The sequence below is a fragment of the Micropterus dolomieu genome, linkage group LG15, assembly GCF_021292245.1.
Source record: "Micropterus dolomieu isolate WLL.071019.BEF.003 ecotype Adirondacks linkage group LG15, ASM2129224v1, whole genome shotgun sequence".
NCBI classification, from domain to species: Eukaryota; Metazoa; Chordata; class Actinopteri; order Centrarchiformes; family Centrarchidae; genus Micropterus; species Micropterus dolomieu.
The window spans coordinates 9,569,729-9,594,183 of NC_060164.1; the positions used below are offsets into that span (position 1 = coordinate 9,569,729).

The 24,455-nt window shown below is 40.4% G+C and overlaps 2 protein-coding genes across 8 annotated transcripts; one reads left to right on the top strand and one right to left on the bottom strand.

Moving 5' to 3' along the window:
* Positions 1-4,912: 4,912 nt before the first annotated feature.
* rrbp1a (ribosome binding protein 1a) lies at positions 4,913-19,289 on the top strand. 7 transcript variants are annotated; one of them, XM_046070912.1, is made up of 27 exons: positions 4,913-5,142; positions 7,067-8,078; positions 9,147-9,301; positions 9,416-9,538; positions 11,550-11,702; positions 11,930-12,048; positions 12,247-12,400; positions 13,074-13,212; positions 13,385-13,566; positions 13,664-13,698; positions 13,782-13,857; positions 13,995-14,032; positions 14,145-14,226; positions 14,319-14,359; positions 14,455-14,506; positions 14,624-14,713; positions 14,837-14,923; positions 15,009-15,098; positions 15,223-15,315; positions 15,414-15,464; positions 15,570-15,650; positions 16,524-16,607; positions 16,830-16,907; positions 17,524-17,607; positions 17,722-17,817; positions 18,608-18,751; positions 18,837-19,289. In XM_046070912.1, the coding sequence occupies exons 2-27, from the start codon at positions 7,085-7,087 to the stop codon at positions 18,873-18,875; spliced, it is 3,360 nt and encodes a 1,119-aa protein (XP_045926868.1). In that variant the 5' UTR covers positions 4,913-5,142; positions 7,067-7,084; the 3' UTR covers positions 18,876-19,289. The 7 variants fall into 7 exon arrangements, with proteins under 7 accessions (XP_045926868.1, XP_045926866.1, XP_045926867.1 ...); XM_046070910.1 differs by having other exon boundaries at positions 14,322-14,359; positions 14,455-14,533; positions 14,621-14,713; XM_046070911.1 differs by having other exon boundaries at positions 14,322-14,359; positions 14,455-14,533.
* Positions 19,290-21,628: 2,339 nt separating this feature from the next.
* On the bottom strand, positions 21,629-24,229 carry cfl1l (cofilin 1 (non-muscle), like). Its single transcript, XM_046071274.1, has 4 exons — positions 24,075-24,229; positions 22,782-23,068; positions 22,513-22,589; positions 21,629-22,388 (listed from the first exon to the last, which is right to left on the bottom strand). The coding sequence occupies exons 1-4, from the start codon at positions 24,075-24,077 to the stop codon at positions 22,276-22,278; spliced, it is 480 nt and encodes a 159-aa protein (XP_045927230.1). The 5' UTR covers positions 24,078-24,229; the 3' UTR covers positions 21,629-22,275.
* Between the last annotated feature and the right edge of the window lie 226 nt (positions 24,230-24,455).

Consider the following 24,455-nt stretch of genomic DNA (forward strand, 5'->3'; position numbering starts at 1 on the left):
CCCCCCCCCCCCCCCCCCCCCAATTTTTTGTTTTCTCATTTCTTACATTATGCACATAATAGAAATCCTTGCCTTTTTTGATCGTACTTCTGCCTCCATAAATTCAGCCTCCAACCTATTCTTTCATATACCCTTTTAAATTTTTTTTTTTTTTTAAAGGCTTGGAGAATGTTTTTCACATAGCCATAACTTAAGTTTTATGATTCATATGTTTAATCTGTTGGGATTTTCTTTATTTGCTAATGGGACAGTTTTACAGAAACAAAGCTAGTCCCTGGAAAAACATCCTCATGCTTTGAATTCCCGGGTTCTGAGATTAGAGTGCAGCCAAACCAACCCTGTAGTAAGGAAACTCATGACCAACTTGGTAATCAAGACAGATCATCTTCAAGTGTTCAAGAATAGCTGCACGTCACCTCAGGAATGGACAACTGGATCGGTCCCCATTTTCTTGTTTGTAAGAAGTGGCTAGTTTTGCAAATATGGATGAGCGAGCGATTGGTGAGGAAAGTAAGTCAAACAAGTTAATTGAGCATTTTTTATCTCAGCAAAATAAACAATAGTAATGACTGAGTCTGCATTTTGTTATTTGCACAAGGCACTCATAATACCCCTGCGCTACATGTATTACGTCCTCAGCAGCTTCGTCGCCCAACCAACTGCCAATTAAGTGTGTAATTATTGTTTTTCTTTATTTTTCCCTGAATTCCCCTTTTGTTATTGTTGGGGTCTCATATATCAGACCTGTTGAATTTACCAGATCTTCTAAACAGTTTGTTAATTTTAAACAGTTACAAAAACATGCACTAAGAAGATGGAGAAAAAAACCCCTTCACAATCAAGACCAGGCTCGGTGGAGCGTTAAAATGCATTGTAGTTTTATAAGAAATTGAATGTATTTCTAATGGATTCCAGCTGTGCGAATTCCTTTACATGACACTTTTCTTACAGAACATTAGCATTTTATAAATTTGTAATAATGGCATTGAATAAACTCCTACTTTCCCAAGTTTGATCTGTGACCGTCTGTATTGTGGTTTTGTGTTGTATGAAAATACAGTGTGTTTTAAAGAGCTACCCATCATACCACTAGGTGGCGGAGTCTGTCTATCCACTGTATCCTGCTTTTACCGTGTGGGCCCTTGAACTTAAACACAGCTGGATGCATGTTTGTGTTAAATCCATTGACCACAGTGGATCCTGCGATGGGACCATGTGGTGTATTAGGTAAGCTTTGAGGAAATGCCAGAGAGCTCGTGGGAATTGCCATCACCAAAATGCACATTTCATGTCCTACATTTTGAGCAGCACTAAGCAACATGACCTAAACAAATAATCTGCACAGAAACTGAACTGCTAGTCTTTGCATTACAGTGTGTTACCTTATTGATGGTATGTATTTAAAGACATGGTTTTAAGAAATTTATTTTGTAACATGCCACATGTGTTGTTGCTATCAATTATTGGAAAAATGTTGTGCTTAATAACTTCATTTAGCTGCACTTGAGTAATTCCATGCACACAGCGGTGAAAGGTTACACCTGAATGAGACGTGGAGAGGTCTTAATGACCACGTGCGTAGACTGGGCATACAGTACCAGTCTATGATGGATTTGTCAATATTGACACCAGTGGTGCAGTCACAGTGACTTGTTCTGGTCCTTTCACTGATTGGATGAAATCACAGCCAATGAGATCATAACACATCATCAGTACAAACGGGTTAGTTTGCAAATTGCGATCATCGGAGCAAACAGTATTTAAGAATTGCTCTGGAGGATCCAAAGAACAAGGCCTCTTTTGGAACATGAAGAGGAATAAGTAGCCTGAGGTGTCAGTTTTATGGTGCCAGGATCTAGGCATTTACTTACAGTGTGCATATTTCCCTTCAATGTGTGAAAATACGCAGTTACTGATCTGATTGTCTGTCTGTCTGATCTTATCAGAATGAAACAGAAAAGTATCAGTCCTAAATTTAGTTTGGTTTTTTTTATGTTCCCTTTATGTAGCTGCTGTGTTATTATGATAAATAATTTTCTCCCTCCCTGCTTTAATCACAGAACTAAAACTTTTGAAGCAATGATGCCCTGTGTAAAAAATGTCTGCACTGGTGTAAAGGAACACATCTGCTTGCTTCAAAGACTTATTTCGCTGATTTTATTAATTTCCTTATCTCCCCTCGGGCACGCTTAGATAATTTGCAGTCCCTAAATGTATGATAAGGAGTAAGATTTTGCTCATTTTCTGAGCTTTTGGGGACCATAGAGATTTGCCATTAATTAAATCGACAACATCGAAACTATCAGGCCCAGGAATTTGCAAATGCATAATGGAGCGCTATCATTAAAAGGACAGAGCAAATACTGGGGGGAAAAGGCATGTTCACGTGTATGTTTTCATGCTGTGTCATGTCATGAAATACAAGTGAGTTTGTGAGTCTATTACCATTACCTGCCTACATCTTAACTTAGACTAACTGAGCCTTTGAGAGCACCTCATGTCCAACAGTTCTGTAGTGTTCAAATGAAAAGTCAAGATAAATGCAAACGGAAGCCTCGGAGCAGGAATGGAGGCATGAAGCATGAAGTCCTCCTCAAATAGAAACTGTGTCCTCAGAAGGGACTCGCTACAAAAAATTGCACCTGCAGGGCTTGCTGACGTAACTGAACTGTCTGCACTTCCTTAGTGAAACAGAACAGGATGCTTTGTCCTGGTTCCCATCAGGTAGAATTTGCACACAACTACAGTTGACCTTTCTACCTCTTGAGCTGCACTATACAGTAAGTGTAAAGACAGACCAGCAACATTGACACTGTGGCCTCATATCTCTCTGACATTTGCACCCTCCCTACCTAGAGAGTCTCAACACAAGGGGCTCGTACAACAGTCTTCTTCTTTAGCTTCACACAGCAGACTGCAAGTAGAAAATTAAGGAAAACTAACCACCAACTGTCTTTCAAGGGAGCCGTTTGGCAGTTCCAGTATTCAGGTTTTAGCCGTCATTATACTGAAGCACAGTGACAAATTACCAGCTTTCTTTAGTTACATGTGGTAACTTAATCAATGAAAATTAAAGGAATACAATTACAAAAATACAAGTTTTGTAGCACATAGGAGTTGTAGAAAATCCAAAGGACAAGTTTTTACTTCCTTCCACAGTGCCATTATGTCAATAAGACAACACTAAAAAGCTCTAAGGACAAACCTTTTCTAGTTTAGTGTGCCCTGCCCTGCTCAGGCAGTCATCTGCTTTCACGCACACAACATCTTCTGAAATTCTAAATAATTTACATGCACACACCAACAAGGCAAGTATTTCAACTTATCACACAACAGAAATATTTTGAGTGTGATTCATCATGTATATTCCTCAGCAGTTGCTGAAGTAAAAAGGCTAGCTATCATCTTGATTATCACAATATGCAAATACTAGAGCAAGACAGAGCTGAGCGAGCAAATCTGGCCAGTGCTAACACATCAATTTACTGCAGCTATGTGATCACTGACCCTGGTTCATCTGCATCAGATGAGAAACACTTGCTGTTTAGAGAGGATAAAGAGTCATATGATTATTGGTTTGTAACTAGTTAGATATTTTGCATCTCAGGATATGACCAGTTTTCATAAGCAAGGAAAGATATGACCTAGGACACCAGCTGAATATAATTATTATTATGTTGTAGGATAGAAAACAAGCTGCAAACTAAAGTGCCATTGAACACGGTTGAGTAGAACTTGGTTGTATATGCTGTAAATGAGGTTAATTATTTTTCATAAACAAACAACAATTTCACTGTTATATTTTTGACTTCCTCATGATTATATATATTTTTTTGCTGCTGATGACATTTGGTTTGGTATATTGATATGTATTTTGTTTATTTGGAGGTTCTTTACAATCTACAATCTGTGACTAGACTTGAGCAACAAGTGCCTCCACTTAACATACTATTAGAAGTTGTCTCAAGGATGTCTTTAAAACTGTCAAAATAGTGGCCTGGGGTGTGACAGCATTTTTAGAGCAGAGGAGCTACATATTTCATTGACACTTCATACTTAATCAGTTACAAACACACAAGAATTCACATTGTGTTTATGTATCGCATTAATACAATATCATTGTAATCTCCCCGTGCTAGTTTTTTGGGCGTAACAATAATGAGATAAACAAGCTTGACAGTCTGACGTCACCATGGCTAACAATATTATCCTGCAACTTACAGGTGACCTTTCCCCAAATTCAGGCGTGGCCAGTGATAATTATTTCTGGGAAGCCTGTATGCTTGCTTGAAAGGTACTTACTTTTGTTTGTGAAAGAATCCTGATTCTCTGGTCTCTGTAGATCAGAGCATCAGAGGTAAAAGATACATTCAAGATAAATACTAATTGCAAACAATGCTCCCCTAATGCTGTGCAGCCAAGAATTGTTAAAACCCACAGAACTCTATTTTAAATTCAACCAAGATACCAAACATGTCTGGCTTCATGTTGGGGAAATTTGCATAAAAAACATGTTGGTTTGCATATTTCCCTCAGTGAAGACAGAACAAGCTGATACTAATTTGCATACACGATACAGCCACATAGAATTACATAATTTAACAATCTTAAGGCTAACAAACTACTGCTACTGTTACATGTAAGCTAACTGTATTTACATCTAGTGGGTTTTTTAAGCAATGTTCCCTGTAACTCTGGAGCGTAACGTCACCAAAAATACAAGAGAAATGAAAAAACTTTACTTGAGTAAATGTCCTTAGTTACATTCCATTTGAAACAATTTCGTTTGACAGAAAACGAGACGACTAATGAGGCTTTTCATATGCGTACAAAACGACAACTCCCAGCATGCTCATTTCCGGCTTGAGTGCATTCCAGCCAATCAGAAGCCTCCTGGTTTTATGGCAGCTATCTGGGGCACGGGGCCAGTACGTCTAGCCAGCTCGAAGTGCCACGACTTCACAGCGGACCACGGATTCTCCAGCGGAGTGAGGGGGAGAGCACTGGGAAAAAAAGCTAGTAAGCTAGGTAGCTGGACAAAAAGGTAGTTCTGGAAAGAAGTCACTTCATCTACAACTCAAAGCGTTTTGCCCTGTCTCCGTTCCCTTTGAAGCAAGCAGACGTAGCTACATCTCCAGTGAGGTTAGTGTGGGAATCTTGAATTTTTTTTATTCATTGAGCCAGGGAAAGCTAGCTTGGAAAGCTACCTACTGCTAACTCCTGAGCTACAGAAAGACGATTAAAGTTATCTGAAATTATTTTAGATTATTCGTTCTCTAGCTATTTAATTTGCAGTTGTATTATAGCGTTTGTAGCACAGTTTTATAACGTAAACCGACGCTATAACGTTACAGCCACGTTCATTGATTCATAGTGTTAGCTACAATGCTGGCTTGCAAGTAAAAACGTTAATTAAAAGCGTATCACATCCAAATAATTAACTTACAATAACTTACAGGATTATTTGTTCTAATGCATGTATGAATGGATAACCATATGGAGTGTCCTTAATTTATATTAAATCCTTGAGGCCCGTTTAAGTTGTGCTCTCAATATGATCTTTATAGTATTTTATATTTAATAAACTGTCTAAGATAAAGTTCTTGGAAGACTCTTGTAAGTAACTTACTGAATAAAAAGTTGGTGTTTTTCGAGCCAGTATCTTTTTTTATTCTTAAAGTGTTTTATTCAAAAGGTAATGAAAGGCAAGTATTGTCTTTAAAGACAATAAATATATATATATATGCATTTACATATTTAACCTCCATTACTTAATAAATTTTAGGCTAAAAGATTAAAATTTTAGCTGAAGACGATTCTAAAGCACCCCTTGTAGATGTTCCATTGCCCCTGAATGAAAGTCAGATATTTTGGACTTATGGTTGGTTATATAGTTTGTAACTCTTGCACGTTAGACAGTTTCTTCTTACATAACCCTATTTCTTAAGGACCACAAAATGCACTTTCATCTTCAGAAAGCCACCCTGAGTTGGTTTCTTGCAGTCATCTTTTTCAGTTTGGCCTGAGTGGAGATGCACTGACGTGTGATATCACAGATTTAGAGGCAGTACAAACGCTTCCCTTTCTAGCTTTTAGACCCTGCAATGAACAGGGACTCTGGACTCTGTTTCGATTATACGAAAGTAGCTCTGCCGTTATCCCCTACCATGTTACAGTGTTGTGTTGTTTTATAACAATGAAGTTCGACATTGCCCTTTTTAGCACTTGTATGTTGTTGTTGTTTTTTTTAACCATCTACAATATAAACGGGTATATAACTGATAGTGATGTAAGAATACTCTGCCTCCTACTCTAAGCCAACTTTCCTCCCCTGCAGGCTAAACATTCTGGTGCCTTTAAGAGTCTTAAAGGGATAGTTGAAAGACCCTTTAAGGGATTTCTTTACTGGGGCAGGATATTAACACTGGCTACCATCCAGCTGCTGGGAATTTTGGAAGTTGCTGGTAACTTTGTGTACTTTTTGTCTGTACAAATAAAGTCCTTAAATTCATATTTAGGTTGGATCTTATCCCTTTCACATGTCCACATAACTCCATAATAGCTCTAATAATTTTAGCATTCTGTGTCATATGTGACAAAGAGTCATTTTCATTAGCTTAGTTTGTTTCAGTGCTGAGATTTCACTATGAGGGTGGATTTGAGCATGTTTTGCCCCAAGTCCACAACTATATGGCGTGGGTTTGGAGCAGCTGTTATTTGTCACACAGTTGGCTGATAAGATCAGCTTCATGTAGCCAGCCTCAAGGCAAACGTTTATGGGGATAGCAGTGACACCTTAAGGCTTTTGAAGGTAAAGATTGTAGTTGTTCTTCATACAGATTAATCACAATACTATCTCCTCTGCTGCTCTGTTAATACAGCTGCTGTCAGTTCAGTTTTAGAGAAATACTGTCAGCAATATTTTTGGCTTACCTATCAATTAGTATATGAACTTCTGTCTCTCCACATAGAAATCCCTGGACTTTTCTTGTCGACAGTTTCTGTTTTTAGAAAAAAATCTTTTTAGTTGTTAACTGTGTTAACAAGTCTGTCACTCACTTTTTAGGTTAACTGAAATTGAACGATGGATATCTACGACCCCCAGACCCTTGGGATAATGGTGTTTGGTGGATTCATGGTGATCTCTGCTGTCGGGATTGCTCTTGTCTCCACCTTCTCCATGAAGGAGACCTCTTATGAGGAGGCCCTGGCTAAACAACGACGAGAGTTGGGTAATATACAGTCTGCTCGCTCTGAGAAAAAGAAGAAGGACAAAGTATCAGAGAAGAAGAGCCGTGGAAAGAAGAAGGAAGAAAAGCCCAATGGAAAGATCCCAGAGCCTGAAAAAATTCCAGAGGAAGCTGAAGCTGATGACACAGTCACTGAGCCTGTTGCTGCCCCAGTTGTGGCTGCTGCTCCTGCCCCAGAGGCTGTTCCTGCTTTTGAGGTGAAACCAACTGCAGCACCAGCAGACACCCAGCTTAGGACTGCTGCTGAACCAAGCCCTGCTCTTGCTGAGCCCTCACCTGCTCCCTCACCTAAAGAGAAAAAGAAGAAAAAGGTGGCTAAGGTCGAGCCAGCCTCTACCCAATCAGCTCCACCCGTGGCTGACCCTGCACCAATCAAGTCCTCTGCAGTCCCTGCATCAACCCAGGCCCCTGTATCTGCATCTGCCCCAGCCAAGACTACCACTGCCTCAGCCAAGCCGGGCCCTGCCCCGGCCTCAGCCAAGCCGGCCCCTGCCCCGGCCTCAGCCAAGCCGGCCCCTGCCCCGGCCTCAGCCAAGCCGGCCCCTGCCCCGGCCTCAGCCAAGCCGGCCCCTGCCCCGGCCTCAGCCAAGTCGGCCCCTGCCCCGGCCTCAGCCAAGTCGGCCCCTCCGTTAGCCAAACCTGCTAAGTCCACTGCAGCGCCAGCCAAGTCTTCACCAGTTCCTTCCAAGACTGCCCCAGTGCTGGAGGCCATCACTAAGGACGTTCCAGTGATGGCAGTGCCCCCAGTGGGATCTCAGCAGGCTCCTGCTGTTGCAGGAAAAGCACAGGAGCCTAAGAAGAAGGCCTCCAAGAAAAAGACTGAGCCTGGTAAGCAGTTATGTTTAGATAGATATGAGCTATATTCAACATTTGGCAGTTATAACGGTACATTTTATTTTATTTTTCTAATGATACCTCATTTTATTGGTTATTAAACATGACACTGTTTCCATAATGTTAAAATCTATAGTAATTCTTAGCATGGGAAGATAATAATACATAGAGCTCTTCAGTCTATCAGTGCTTTGACAAGGCTCTGAAGAGTATCCCATAACCTGCAGTTTCAAGTGTGACCACTATGCCAAAATCACGGCTCTACGCTATCTTTAGGTGCTTGGTAACTTTCCCTCTGTCAAATTTCAATATTGTAACACAGATTCATGATGCTTTTTAAACCAATCATTGTTAGCTGACTGGTTGACTGTTGTTACTGGTACATTGGTGGTGTCCAAATCAGTGCTTCTGCAAGTCTCTGAAAACTACACTCACAAACCCTTCTCTGCATTTCAAGGCTGAGGAGGGCTTTTAGGTAAGAACTACATTAGCCATAACACTGGTGAGAGTGCATGAAAGTTTGGAGGGTGGAGTGGGGCATGTCTGGACAGATGAGTCGCACGTGCGTACACTCTCGATCTAAGGCAGTAATACCCTGTCAGTACTGATGAACTTCTAGCTGTGGATTTGTGGAAAGTAGTGCCAATGGCAGTTGTGGGTAATGTCTGGCACTCAGCTCTGAAGGGTATAGAGCACGCCAGCTTGTCCAAACACCACTGCCCTGTTTTGTTAGCTGACAAAGGCTCTCAGTGCCCTGACAATGGGTAGGGAGAGGAGTGAGGTTCTCCCTTGCCTGAGGCTTGTCTCTGCCTGGTGCCACAGTGCCCCATCATTTTGCCAGCCAAAGCTGCCCAGGGCCCAGACCCAAAGGATAAGTCGCATCCTTGTCCTATTTCTAAGGCAGTGTGGGAATTCAGACTTTTTTCCCAACGGTGACAGCCTAATGTACTTTAAAACTGTCTGGCTTTTTAGTTTTAAACAAGAAATACATTCTGAAATCCTTCTCTTATGCCACATTGTTATTGTGTGTTTCACTGAAATGTTTTGTGTTTACCTCTTTAGTTTTAGCTGTGGATTCTGCAGATGCTCCGCTCTACCTGCCCTACAAGGCTCTGGTGTCCACCATCAGTAGCATGGTGTTCAGTGAGGGAGAGGCTCATAGGCTCATCGAGATCCTGTCTGAGAAAGCTGGAATCATTCAAGACACCTGGCACATGGTATGTGTCAGTAATGAGGGAAAGACACCTGTTAGACTAGCTGGAGTGTACAAGCACATGATAGTCCACTGAATGCATTTGAGGCTTGTAACAAGACCCACTTTTTTGCTTCAGGCCACTCAAAAAGGAGACCCAGTGGCCATACTGAAGAAACAGCTGGAGGAGAGGGAGAAACAGCTGGCAGCAGAACAAGAGGACGCTTCTGCGGCGAAGAACCGTCTAAGAGAACTCACCAAGGTTAGATGTAAAAGTGTCTCTCTGGTCGATAAAGATGGTGGCGAATTCCTGCCACAATACATTGCCTGGTCTATAGCCATGCTGGCTGCCCTGTGAGACTCAGAAACCAAAATTGTTGGACAGATGAAAATCTTTACAATTCTTTGATCATTTCTACTATTGAGGCAAAATGTCCAGCTTGGCCTGAAGGTGGCAGCAGAGGGGAAAAAGCTTAGTTGTTACCTCCAATTAAAAGGGTTCATTCGCCAGTGAACATGAAGGTGTACTGACATTTGGGCTGTGGTCAAAGTCAAAACCATCTCCTTTCCTAACCACTTTCTCTTGACCTTGATGGAAAACGTCATGAGGTCAAGGAAAGATGTGAAGGAGAATTCCTAAGGACTTACGAAAAGAGGACAGCGGGTCTAAGAGAATCCGAATGCTCTTTTCTAAGCAACGTAATTATGCGACGGTGGATGTTACTGACGTGACCTGCCGTGATGAAACTACAATGAAGATGGACTACAAAAAGCGCATCTTTGACACTGCACCCCGTGTTGTTTTAATGCAGGCCATCTAAAGGTGGACAACACGGTGGAATTTTAGCCTACTTCATAATCAAGATGGCAAAAGGCCTATAGGGCACCAGTCACCAAATAATGGAAAGGTTGTCGCGTTGAGAATGCTTGTTCACACTCACCCTCCTGCCCACCAATATTTATCAACATGTAACCCAATTATTGGATGTAAACCGTGTTTTTCACAGAATGACAGCGTAACTGTGGCAAGAGAGAGCGACCAAGCAAGAGGAGGTGCTGAGCGAATATGTGCTGCTTGCAGCTCTGTAATCAAACACGACTTTACCCATAGCCTAGTAAAAAAAAAAAACAATCAACAATCAATATGTTGCGGTCAGCGATGATAATGTGGCAGGCCGCCACAAATAAATCAATATGTGGGAAACACTGAAATATTACATTCCATTTACTGTACGGGTCATCCAGCTTGATCATTGGTAATCTGTGACTGAAGTAAAATTAATTAATGATATTACTGAAGGCTGGCAATACATAACGTGAGCCTACACGCTCCAACATTATCCTCACTTTGATCATTTTACAAGACTAGTAACATAGCTCGCATGGGTCTCAGTTATTGTTGACAGTTCAAGACCTATGCATATTAACAAGTTATGGCATAAGAGAGAAAAGGCTTTATAGCTAATGGTAACTTGATTAACATCCTTTATCCGTCATGGTCAGTGATTTCTTTTTTTTATTGTAGAAAATTCTAATACACTATATAGCTTATTTCAACAATCTGAAACATATAATGGTGTTAAAACAGTATGAGATTACAGCAAAGCCAAAAGAAAACAAACCAAAAGAAAGAAATTGTGTCTTATTCAAGTATAATATGCAACTGTATTGCAGGGATTTTTGCTAAATGTGGTCTATGGATTTTATCGTTTGAGTTTGAGAACGTGTGTCACTTTCAATGCTGCTGCCGCTAAGAATTATGGGACAGCATTATCTCCTTTCCTTTCGTAAAGTTAGGAACCTTCCTAAGCAAAAAAGACTTTTCGACCGCAGCAGTTGATCGAAGTCTCTTCATCTTTTGTCCTGAAGGTGGCACTAGAGGAAAGTTAACAAGGCTGAATGTTGCATCCATTAAGAAGCATAAAGAGCTCTCTCACTTTCATGTGTTACAAATCTCAATGTCAGGCTATTGTTGGCTGTACATTAAAGTCAAAGTGGATCTTTTAGAGTAGCTGTATATTTTAAAAGATATCTTGTGTACAAAGTATACACTACACACAAGTTAAACACAAGTTATTACTTCTGATGACCATCACTATCACCAGCAAATTAATTAAAGGTATGTTAAAAATAATAAATTTAGTACAATAGATGTCTTTTCTAAATTTCATGACAATCGTTGTGGAGATATTACTCTCTGAAATGACTCTTTTGCCTTAGACACATTACAATGTGTCTGTATCTGCCTTCTGACTGTGCTGTCTGTTTATCAGGAGCTGTCGGCTGAAAAGTCCAAGGTGGCCAGTGTGGAGACCCGGCTGAGTTCCCAGCTGAGTAAGAGGGAGCAAGAAATGATTGCTCTGCAAGCTCGCATGCAGGCCAGTTACCAGGACCATGTAGCCCAGATCCAGGGGCTCAATGCAAAGGTCACTTCTCATCCACAAATATTACAATTTCTGAATGTACAATTCAAATTAGTGCATTTTAATTTGCATGTTCTTTCCATGACCTCCAGGGTAGCTGGCTGCTAGTGAGAAGTGAAAATGCAGATTTTCCGTTTCTTGAAAATGTAGTTGTGAAACAGAACGCAGCTGTACAAAGCGTAATAGAGTCCAACATGTCTGCTTTTATTAAAGAAAATGTAATTTTACAGATCCTCAGCCTGCAGGACCAGCTGGAAAAAGGCCCCAGTGCCCAGCTGGCCTGTCTGCAGCAGGAGAACTCCATTCTCCGTGATGCCCTCAACCAAGCCACTAGTCAGGCTGAGAGCAAGTGAGTGTTCCCCTGTAACAGCAAATAAGAAACGGTGATCCATAATGACATACATTAAGCCTCTTTATAATGCTACTAATTAAAGTGGCAATTAAGTACAGTGTGTATAAATTCAAAGGCACGTTGGGAGCGCCAGACCTGAAGGTAGCATGTGTCCTGACTCTTTTTTTCCCTGTCTTTCTTTCATTCTGTCCTCAGACAAAATGCGGAGTTGGCCAAAGTGCGTCAGGAATGCGCAAAGTTAACCAAGGAGCTTGGAGAGAAGACTGAAAGTCTGCTTGCTGATGAACACATCAGGAAAGGGCTGGAGGCCAAGATCTCCGCTACTGAGAAGCAGCTCTCCCTGCTGCAGGTTGGCCCGGCCTGTGGGAACACCACATCATCTCATTTATAAATTATACTGGATTTCAAGTTTCCACATGGAAATGTTTGTGTTTTTTTTTTTTTTTTTTTTAATGCTGTTTCTTGTTTGAGAAGCCCGTTAGTTAAAGAGTCTTTACAACATGCAAGCTTAGACGTTTCCCATCATCCCCCAACTTTTTGATGTTATGGGAAGTTTAATAGTTTGCTAATTTGACTCGAGTTTGCTGCCTTTGTGATATTTGTATTTGCTGCTGGACTATGAGCTGCAATCTGTCATCATCAACAATTCGCTGCTTTGACTAAGTCTGACCATAGAGGCACAGGCAGGCTAATCATCTCAAAAACCCTTCAAGTTAAAAGCACTTCCAACAAGACGCTGCCTTTAAAAAATCCAAACATAATGCTTGACATGCTGTTAAAATGTCCATTTTTATATTCCTGTTACACAACCTCATGCCAAACAACACTTTGATTGGTGGATTATATTCTATTATGCAGTTTTATGTGGAAATATGATATTTTAGTAATACATAAAAGAAATGGGACACAGTCCACAAGGACAGACATTGCTTTGAGAGGAAAAGCTGTCAAATGTAATAATTTTGTGAATCGTTGCTGCCCCCTGCTGTTTGACACTTGTCTGACATCAATTTTGTTGTCAGGCCAGCCATGGGGAGAGCGAGCAGGCTTTACAGAGGAGATTGGAGGAGGTGTGCGAGGAGCTAAGAACAGCACAGAGTAGAAACAGCAGCCTTCAGGCCACTTTGGACAATGCCCAGAAGGACAGCAGCGCACTCTCAGGTCAGAGCATGGGGGAACAATGTTTTAATGGTTACCAGATGTTAAGGCATAGAACTTACTTTGGTGTCTTGATTAGTAAAAAAATAAATGTGGGACCAGTGGCTGTATCAAATATAAAATATGGAATAAGTAGTAAGTGCTTGTATTTTGAAAGTGGCCTTTCTCCCAACAGAGTTTCAGGTGCGTATTGGGAGTTTGGAGGCGGAAATCAGCGAGCGCTGTACTCAGGTGGATGCCCTCACCGCCCAGCTGGAGGAGACACGGGCAGAGAAAAGCCAGCTTGTACAGCAAGTGGCCTCCATTAACTTACTGCTTGAGGCCAATCAGACCAAAAAGGAGGAGGATAACAATCAGGTATGACATACATTGTCAATTTGACTTTTCTGAAACGGCCAGACGCTTGACCCCCCATTGTCACCAGTGATGATGTTTGTCATGTCTGAATCTGCAGGTGAACGCTGCAGAAGTGGAACAGCTAAAACTCAGGTAAGTGTTTGAGCCTCCTTTCTTCAGAGTCAACACGAGATCCAGAGCTGTTGTATTTATTGATTGAAATGCCCACCCTGCAGCCTTCAGGAGAGAGACAACCAGTTGAACACACTTCACGATGAACTGAAGAAACTGCAGATGAAGCTCGAAGCTGCTGTAAGTGTTCCAACATCTGTTGTTAGATCTATTACAAAGAAAGCTACACTTCTTGACTAATTAGCGGATATAAATTTATTCATGCAAAGATGTGGAAAGCGGCTCTGCTAATCACAAATAATCTGCCGTTCTGACAGGAGAACACTGTTGTTGAGCTAGAGCAAAGAAATAAGAGGTATTCTGCTTTTTACCATCCATCTATTTGACTCAAATGTTACAGATTTTCCACACCTGTCTGTTCTCTGCTGATTTATTCTTTTATCCAAATTGTTTTTTGTTTTTCTAAGTGAGGATGCCAGTCATATCACGTCACTTCAGGATGAACTTAAAAAACTCAAAGAAGAACTGGTGCAACTTAACAGCACACCGGTAAGTGTACTTCTCGATGTGTTGCACATTTCTGATTCTACAGCTGCCCTGCAAATAATCTCAGTGACTCATTTGCATGTCCACTGTTTCAGCAGACAGACAGCTCTGCGGAGCTCGGACTACTACAGAACAGGTAAATGAGTCTTGGCATATGAAAAAAAGGTAACTCTCACATATTGTTAGGCCTGTTATAGATCTCAGTTTTGTCTATTTTGGTTCTTTGGATAGCCTGACAGAGAAGGATGCCCTTGTCACATCACTACAAGAAGAGCTGAAAGAAGTGAGAGAAAAGACGGCCAATGATGCAGTAAGAATAACTTTACACACTGGTGGCTTGTCATTTAGACTACTTTGCTGTTAATCACCTTCCTGATTATGTCATCCATTGTTTTAGCAGAACATTATGGCAGAACTGACAGCTTTTCAAACTGGCACCAAAGAAACACTACAGACACTCTTCCCACAGATACCCATAGAGACCGAGCAGGTAGGGGAGGAGATGCTGAATGATCTTTTATTCAATTGTATCTGTTATTATTATTATTATTATTATTATGTAAAATGATGTGCACAGTATTTATTTTTTATGTCTGCTTTTCTCCTCATTTAGTCCAACTGGTTACAAGTATTCACACAGAAAGCTCATGAGGCTCTCAGCCAGCAAAGCCAGGAGTCTCAGTCAAGCACAGCATCGTCTGTAAGCCACAGTTTTATAATGTTACCAAATACTGGTTTGAATTAGCCCCACAGAAGGAGTTCTGAATGCGTTTTCTGTGTTTCAGGAGTTGCTCGAGAAACTGAAGGAGGCCGAGGAGAGCCATGGCTCACTGCAGGCTGAATGTGAACAGTACAGAACAGTCCTGGCAGAAACGGTAAGACTGAAACAAATAAATAAATATGTGTTGATGCATTTTTTTTTTTCTTTTTTTATGTGAGTTGTGTGAATGTGGAGTCAATTTATAAATCTCGTTAAATCCTGTTTCCTTACCCCTTTAGGAAGGAATGCTGAAACATCTGCAGAAGAGTGTGGAGGAAGAAGAGCTGGTATGGAAGTCCAAGATGGCTAACTCAGAGGAACAGCTTAGGGAGGTAAGTTATAATACCTTCTTGAAATCACTGTGACATGGACATGTTTTTACCATGTGTTATTTTTAAAACCTCAATATTTCCCTCTCTCACATTACCAGGCTTTGGAGAAGGCCAACAAGCTGGAGGCAGAAAACCAAAGTGTAGAACAGGTGGGGATTTTTCCACAATCAAGTTTGAGTTGTCTCGTGTGGTAATATAGCAGGTTAGAAATGTATGCTGCTTTGTAAAACTGTTACTTTTGGTTTCCCCTGCAGTTGAAGGAGCAGATGATGCTTCTGGAAGCCCAACTGGAGAAGCAGTCAGATAACCAGGGGATCTCAGAGGAGATGGAGAAGGTACATGAGCAGGTTAAATCTACAGATGATGGCAACCTCATTGGAACTTGTACTGCTAAAATATATTTTGTTGTTGTATTTTTGTGTTTTAAATGCATACTCTGCAGGATTTTCCTAAAAACAATATATAGACTCGTAAAGAAAAAAATCCCTCTCAATCATCACTTTTAGACCACTAGAAGTATGTGGCGGCACCTGTGTTTTCTTATTTTGCTGTGTTTGGGACTTTTCTGGACGACAACCCAATAACAGCATGCAGGGTGTGAGGTTGGGAATTTATAAAAATGTAGCAACCAGGTTGCATCACTCTCCATCTCGCTCCTCTGCTCTCTTTCTGCATCATCGATGTGTAAAGAGTCTGCTTGAGCGTGTTCATTCCTCTCGCTAATGCCTCTTCTCCTCTTCATTCACTCTGTAGCTTGCTCAACCACCGCTGCTGGCTCTCTCGTCCGTTGAGCCATGGAGGAGGGGCCAATTTTGAATGTTGTGTTTTACAATCAACAGCTGTAAAATCCTGCACAGTATGCCTTTTAAGTTCCACTGTTAAGGAGGCGTGAACTTGAGTTCCCAAACTTTTCTGATTGTAATACTTATTCTCTTGTCTACTTAGTTGGGGTAGATTTTGAGTTAAATATCCGGCCAACATTTTAGGGCACATTTCTGTTTTATTGATTGGTGTAATTGAAATACGTTTTTTGTTTAATTAATAAAACATTATAGAAATAGTTGTCAATGTAAAGAATTATCACTCCATACTTTAATTTAATGCTGGAAACACCATTTCACATATTTAAAGGTATCACCCTCTTGTGGTGCATTTGAAGCCATAACTGTCTGACATCTGTTAATTTCTACTCTGTGCTCTGTATTCAGCTGAAGCTGCAGCTGTCAGAGTGTCAGAGCCAGCTGGATGTGGCCCAGAAGGAGGCCCAGGCATACAAGGAGGAGCTTGCACAGGTGACTTTACTGACTGAACTTCCTCCAGGCACCAATATTTACATATTCATACAACCGTGTAACTGAGGGGGCATAAGGACATGCTTTTTATGAGATGTCACATGTCAAGGAATTTGTGAAAATTCCTCCCACATGACAGACAAGGTGAGGTGTCAGTGACGTGTAACAGGAGGACATTCATGAAGGGGCGGTTATGTAACCAGCGACGGCTTCCTGTTTCAGGTCAGAGAGCAGCTGGGCGAGATCACGATGGGGGTTCAGCGAGAACAGAATGGCCCAGCTGAGGCTCAACCCAGTCAGGTCAGGGTGCAAAGGTCACCCTTTACTTCCTGTCAGAGAGTACTGGACACTGACTAGGACACTTTTCCTAAGATCTCGTTTGCTACAATTACTTTTTATTTTATTAATTCTCAAATTAGCCTTGTTCAATTTAATAGAAAATCACATTCATAAATTTGTGATTAATGTTTTTACTCCAAATTTATTAATTGTTTGTGATTGGGCTCAACACATCAAACCCATGACCTAAATAAGGACTGGGTAACACATGAATGATAAAGAAGTGCTGTATTTCCAGTCTGTCCAGTACTACTCCGACACAGCGGCTGTTTATGCTAACCACTGTTTGCACTGACTGAGTGGACATAACTCTAACCACTGCTTTTTCTTACCTTTTTTTTTGGCATGTTCACTTCTCCTGTTTTGTTTCCAGATACTATTTGTACAATTCAGAAAGTTTTGTTTAAATGTAGCTTTTCCCCTGAAATTATCTGAGACAACTAACCTGGCGCACAGGTCGAGCAGCTTTTGTGTGTGTGTGTGTGGTGCTGCTGCTTTGGCACAAGAATGTTTGGATACACATGTATTTGTCTGTGTGTATTTATTGTGTGTGTGTGTCATTTTTGTATGCCATTAGGTCCAGAACGAGTTGAGTCACACAACTGAGAAGCTGCACGAGGAGGTGGCTCAGAGACAGCAGCTCTTGGAAGAGTGCGAGCAGGTAGCAGCCATCATGGACTTCTCAGTCTTGTCACACCAGAGGGTGACTAATAAAGTCTCATGGATAACGTGTGTGTGTGTGTGTGTGTGTGTGTGTGTGTTGTCAACCTCCCAGGCACAGAAGACTATTTCAGAACTTCAGTCTCAGCTGGATCTTCTGAAGGTTTCTGCAGAGTCACCACAAAATGAAGATGATGTTGCTCAGCTCAAGGTGCGGTTCAAATAATACTCAAAGTGATTACCACTTCTATATTTTGTCTGACCTGGATTATTATTATAGATTTCATAGCATGCAAATTATCTCAGATGGCCCTGCTCCTTATAGGAATGAAACAGACTTATCAGCTTCATAGTCCAACATTGTGATTTATTATATATATATTTTTGAAGACATGCTACCTTGAAAGATGGAGGGCTTTTACTCCCTCCATGAGTAGGACTTTCTCTTGAGTGCTCATCCTCTAAACTCTAAATAATGAATAAATTTAGACAAAACATTTTACAGTGGGTTAAGCAATAATTTAAGCAATTTAAATCTCAGCTCACTATTAGTCTTTTGTTGTTTTTTTTGTTTGGTTTTTTTACAGTAGCAGAGGTTATTGCAGGTTGATTTGATTTAATTGAAGCATTTTTTTAATTTCAAAAGGTCCTCTTTCAACCTCACACAAATTGTCCAGTGACAGTTCTCTTTCATAATGTCAGCTGGCTGTGTCTGAATGGGTGAACAGTCATTTACATAACTGTGTCTGGGCTGTTTGTCTTGATTGATGATAAAGACTTTGATTATAAGAGGTATAATGACAATAAAATAATTTGGGATGAAATGTTGGGGAAAATAATAATGACCTGCAATAAACTCTTATTGTGAAAAGAAGCATTAAGAACATTTAATAATGTAGTTTCACATATTTACTTAACAGTGAACACTTTGGGTCTCCATATTGAGTCTCATTTTTGCTCGGTGCTTTGACACATAATGTTTGCTCCCGCTGCTGGAATAGGAGCGCCTGGAGAAGGAGAAGAAGTTGTCCAAAGACCTGGGGCATGCAGCCACCAAGCTCCAGCAGCTTCTTAAAGCCACTCAGGAGCAGCTGACCAAAGAGAGAGACACAGTGAGAGCACTACAGGAGCACCTGGAAGGCAAGGTGAGGCAACTGACATGGTAGGGCCACACACACACATTTCCAAGCTCCTATATTGTCTAATGTTTTTCTTAACTCTGTTTTCAAGGGAGAATACGAGGAGCTGAAGGAAGGAACATCCGTCTGATAGAGTTCACTGCAGACACTACAAAAAACTGCCAAATATGCCTTATGATTACCATAGTTATGCATTCCAAATCTATTTCTTTCTTGTACTGTAGTTGATTGAATTTGTTGCAACTACAATCTTTATTGAAACCCACATTCCATAAACAATTCTGGCTATGTCAGAAGTTATTTATCCCCCTGCCTTATATTCCAAACATCTCCCCATAGTTCAGTGTTAAAAAGGGAAACCGATTGTACGTCAGATGTACATCAACCTGTGCAATTACTTTGTATGTCTTTTCTATGTGGTTGAATGATGGGAACATTTTATGGTTCAGTACCTTTTGGGGCCTGCTTCCCTCTGTAGATGGCTGCCAATAACACATCGAATTTGTATGAATGAATAAACTACGGTGTAGCTCTATGTAATTACTGTTCAGTGTCTGTGTCGCAGTTTCTGTAGAAGTTGCAAAGACTGCAGGCAGGAAGTGAAGTCAATGATTGCTGTTGTGAGTTAAGTTATAATTCACATAGTTTCAGATCCGGTGTGAATCAAACAGCAAACAAATGCACTGTACACTCATGTTAACACAGGCTGGCTCAGGATGGCTTTTAAAACTTTAAACTATCCTGCCAGGGTAAAAAGCTGTTTCAACTCTGCTGTGAAAGGAACAGTCTTGGACAGGAAGTATTACTACACAGCAACATCCACACAGTCATCATACTGCAAAATGCAGGGTTATAAATTATCCCCATAGCACACACTACAGTAGCTCCAATTTGTTATGCTTTAGAAATACATGGCTAGTGTTTTATAAAGCATGTTAAGTGTGGCATTTGCTTAAAGCTTTAACCACAATCAGTTTTTAAGGTTGCATCAATGTGTTACAGACACCAGGAAGTATGTTACAAGAGGTGGAGCTCGTTTGCGGGCTTTTTCAACAGCCATGTATGGTTTTGTTTCAGGCATGATCTGTGTGTTTTCCTCCGCCTCCCCCAAACACACCCACAGCAATGTCTGTCTGAAAAAAAAAAAAAACACACCACAACAGAAATGGAAACTTAACTTTATTTAGTATGTTATTAAGTGTAGTAATGTACCAAAATTAAACTAAACTCTCAGGTAGCGGCCACACCCAGAATTCATGAAGACAGTTGAACTGTCACTGTCCAGGTTAGATTCAAACGGTAACGTGTCAGAGGCGGGTGCAGTGAACCTAAACGGCGGGAATGATCTTCTTCGGGGTGACAAGAAGGCCCTGCCCTAATGTGAGTGTTGTTCCGCATTTGGCTTAAAAACTGCCACGTTTGAGACTGCTCATTTGAGGTAGAAAGGTTGGTGTGGCTACACAATTGTGTTTTATGAATTTGGTTGACAACACTGCAGCACATGATATTTACTAAATATTTAACTAAAATGCCAGTAGGACATTTTGTTCAGCAGTTCAAGTGCAATAGGAACAAATGAACATTCGGTCCACATGGACTGTCGAACAAAATGATTATATTTGGTAGAAAAATAAAAATGGCTCAATAGTTAGACCATGCATTTATTTCTTAGCCTAACATTTGTGTTGACTTTTGAACAAAAATGTTCAGTATTTGTTGAAATGTGCTCATTAACTTTCTTGCTAAGAGATGAAAAGATCATCACTTTCATGTCTTGATGGTAAAGTCACCTACCAGTACCCCTAAAGGTCACTAACATCTTTTTACTAAAAAAAAAAAAGTACAAATAATGGTTTCACAAGGTTAATACGGGACTATTTCATGACAAGGACCAGTAACTTTGTCTGCTGGTTGCCTGGCCACTGGATTTTGCTACGTTTGGACAGAGGCAGGCTAGCTGATTTCCCTCGTTTCCATTATCAATGCTAAACAAAGCTAACTGACTGCTAGCTTTAGCAAACAAACATGAGTGTGGTATCAAAATTCTGACCTGACTCTCGCCAAGAAAGCAAATAAGGATATTTCCCCAAAGTCAAACCATTAACTGTTAATGGTAAAGCTGGTTGTGTTGCCACTGTAGAATAAAGGCATGAGTATAAAATCTGTTTGAAGAGGTGACTGCAGACAACGGCTTGTCTTGCATTTTTATATATTAAGCATGTGTCATTGAGTCTAAACATTGATACCAAATTCACCTTGTGGTCCTTATGCCTGCAGTGATGGAATATGAGTGTAAAATTGGGGAAATTATGTAACTGTAAATTTAATTTACAATTTAAAACTACAGCTACCAGCTATTTTTAAACTGTTTTATAGACTCAAGAATTAATTATATTTCCAATGTACATGTTTATTATGGACAGAATCACTAGTACTTTGTTTAACTCAAGCAACATTTTAAAACTTGAGTTAAGCCCAAAGTCATCTGGCTAACCCAGTAAACCTGGCCAGGTCTGACAGACTTGCTGAAGGGAATGAGATTTCCTCATGGTATGCATGGATGTGTCCAGGCACCAATCCTCAGCTACCCATTAATTATAACTTTCATCCATACTTGATTTTTGAAGTGGTCCATCTTCACCAACAACAAATATGGGTTCTAAACGTAGATGACTGGTTTGCAAAAATAAAGTGAAAATCTCATGGCACTGATAGACCAGAGTACCAGGAACATTGTTGATCATGAAGTTAGTGGTTCCATAAATAATTATCTCAACACCATCGATTAGTTGGCTAAAGTTGATAATCTAACCTAACTAGAACAAACCAGAACTTTTACAATTGCTCTTAGCAAGGTGGAAAAAGAAAGACAGCACCGACATGAACAATTTGCATTGAATTTATTTGACAATACTCAAGACAGTGCAACAACTGCTGCAATTTCAGTGTAACCTTGTTTTTTTCTTTGTAAATGTATTCTTATTAAGTCTCCAAACTGTAACAGTCTAGGAAAACAGATTTTAGTCATAACTTACAGGCCCTGTCATGTTGGCCTTGTAAACTCTAGGGTGTCCATTGGGATATTTTACAGGATAGTTGTATAAAGTGGACTTTATCCAATCCATAAAAGACAAATGGTGTGCACTGTAGTATGCAGGGATTCAAGCTATGCATGTACTAACACAGCAAATTACTGATTTGAGAAATAGAAAATGTACTAAGAGTTAAGTGACAGCCATACATTAATTATACTATTGTCCATGTCAAAATGAAAAAGATTACATCAGAACAAGACTGATTTCACAGTCAAACTGGTGTGACTCAGTTTAGTAGGGCACAATTATCAGGAGGTTTGTGTTACAAGAATCTAATCCCATCCAGAGCCCAACCCTTCCCTTTAAGCTTTGTTGAACCTATCCAAATAGTCAGTCAATTTGGTAACTTTGCCATTATCCTCTCAAATGCCTTCAAATTGACCTTGTAATGAAGCAGGGATTTGAAACAGTGGTTTGTTTAATGCCCAGCACTCACTACTTAACATCGTGGCCCTCAATTTTGATTACATTTTTTCCCAGTCTCTCTCCAAAAGCAGCCCTGTCGCCGCAGTCCGTTTTGTCATTCAGCTGCACCTCGTGTTTGATACCTGTTGAAGACATAAAAATTACTTAAAAAGTGAAGAGGGAACACCATTCAACTCAACTCTTGTTTTAAATGTCTGGGAGTATTTAATGTGATGAAAATTTAAAAAAAAAAAAAAAAACCTTTACCTGTCAGGATCTTCCTAAGGGCTTCTTTTGAGCTAGCATAGTTCATTTTTAGTTTGATGGGTGCTGTGTCAGGAGCCCTAAGAAGAGAAATCATTATTCCAGCGGCCCACACAGACTGTTTATGTAACGTGTATATTCATGCACACAAGAATATGCATCCTCAGAATAGGATTGGCTCTTAAACATCAGAATTTTATCATTACATTGCTAGTCTCTCTACAGCATGCAAATACATTTAAGAATAGATGAATTGCAATACAAGGACCTACCACAGGAAAAAGACCAGTTCTTCTTTTTTTGATTCCTTGGTTTCAAAGTGGCAGTCATACAGTATGTAGCGGCACTCATCTGCTTTGAGCTGACTCAGGACAAACTTGTAGACATCATCCTCTTTCTCCAGATCTTTCTCACGGAAAATTTTCTCCACGTCAATGCAAGAGCCATCGATGTGGAATATCACCAATCTCATACGTTCCATCTGATTATCCTCAGTTTTCACTAGTTTCATGGCATTGTAGATTTCCTTCACTTGGTCAGCAACTTTTACTCCAGAGGCCTGTTTGAGAAAAAACACCAACACATTAGTATTTAGTACAAAAAAAACAAAAACAAGACAATGAAACCCATCACCTACAGCTCATAATTGACAGCGACATTTCATTAGATGTACTTCTTTGAAAGGTATTAACCCCCAAAATAAATTGCTAAATGTAAGTTAAATGTTATTGCAACTGTACAATTTTGTATTTTTGAATGATGAAACATGTCTTGAGTTGTTGCAATTGGTTGATTTCATTCAAACAAAACAAAAAAAAGTGATAAAGCAGCTCTTTTGAGGACTTCTCCCTAACATTTGAATCAATGGTTTTAGTATGTTCTCCACAAAGTAAAGTTTTCCAGTTGAGTGTACAAATTCTTGTCAAATGAAAGCATGACTAGAGACAGTATCACGGTAAGAGCAGTTTGGTGAGATTTGGGCCTTAGCTCATATTTGAGCAGACAGTGTTCACACACACAAAGCAGAACTAAAAAGGATGAAGAAACAGGAAGTTCTTCAAAACTAGACTTTGGAGAGACATGTTAACGCTATTTAGGCAATTCAGTGTGCAAATATCCTTCTAGCTTTTCAGCAGTAACATGCCGTGGGTGTAGCTTCAGTATGAATCCAAGGCTTTGGCTCTGTCACATTCCAGTCATTGTGGAACAAGTTAGCACAAGAAAGACCGCCCCAAGGGATTCTCAGAACAAGTTTGAAGCACGAACAAAGCTCCCTCCATTTTGGAGGCAAAACCACACCTTGAACAAACCCTTTTAGACACCAAACTCTGCAAACTATTTTTTCAAGGAAACTTCAAATGAAAATCTTACACTCTAGATATACTGACAACCAGGCTTCACTGAGGTTACACATTCTGTTACATATAGTGTTAAAATGAGGATATGGCATTCAAAGTTTCATCAGCTCTGGTTTACATATCCTGGGGGGCACGCAAACCACAGAGAAGTTTTTAAAAGACACAGCACAAGTTAATCCAGTCAAATTGTTTTTGAAAGCTACTCACCATTTTGCTTCTGATGTGTGAAGGAAACAGGCAGCAGAGAAAAAATGGCAGCAGCAGTCAAAATGCTGAAGGGTCATAAGGAAGGAGAGCAGGTTGACTCATAGAGGAGGAGCCGGGGTAAATGAGCACACCTCCAAAAATAGTCCCACCCCCCTCTTCCCAGGTGTGACAGTTTCAGCTGCAACCTCCCAATTTGCATTTAATCACATTACATTTGAATCCTAAATCACAATGGATATATGTGCTTCAAAGTTTGACACAATATAAATATTTTTGTCACCCATCCCTTGTCTTCTTAAGTTTGGTAGAGGTAGAGATCTTAATTTTTAAGAAAAACCCCAGGTGTGTCTGAGCCAGTCAAGGGTGGGAGCGGCACACATA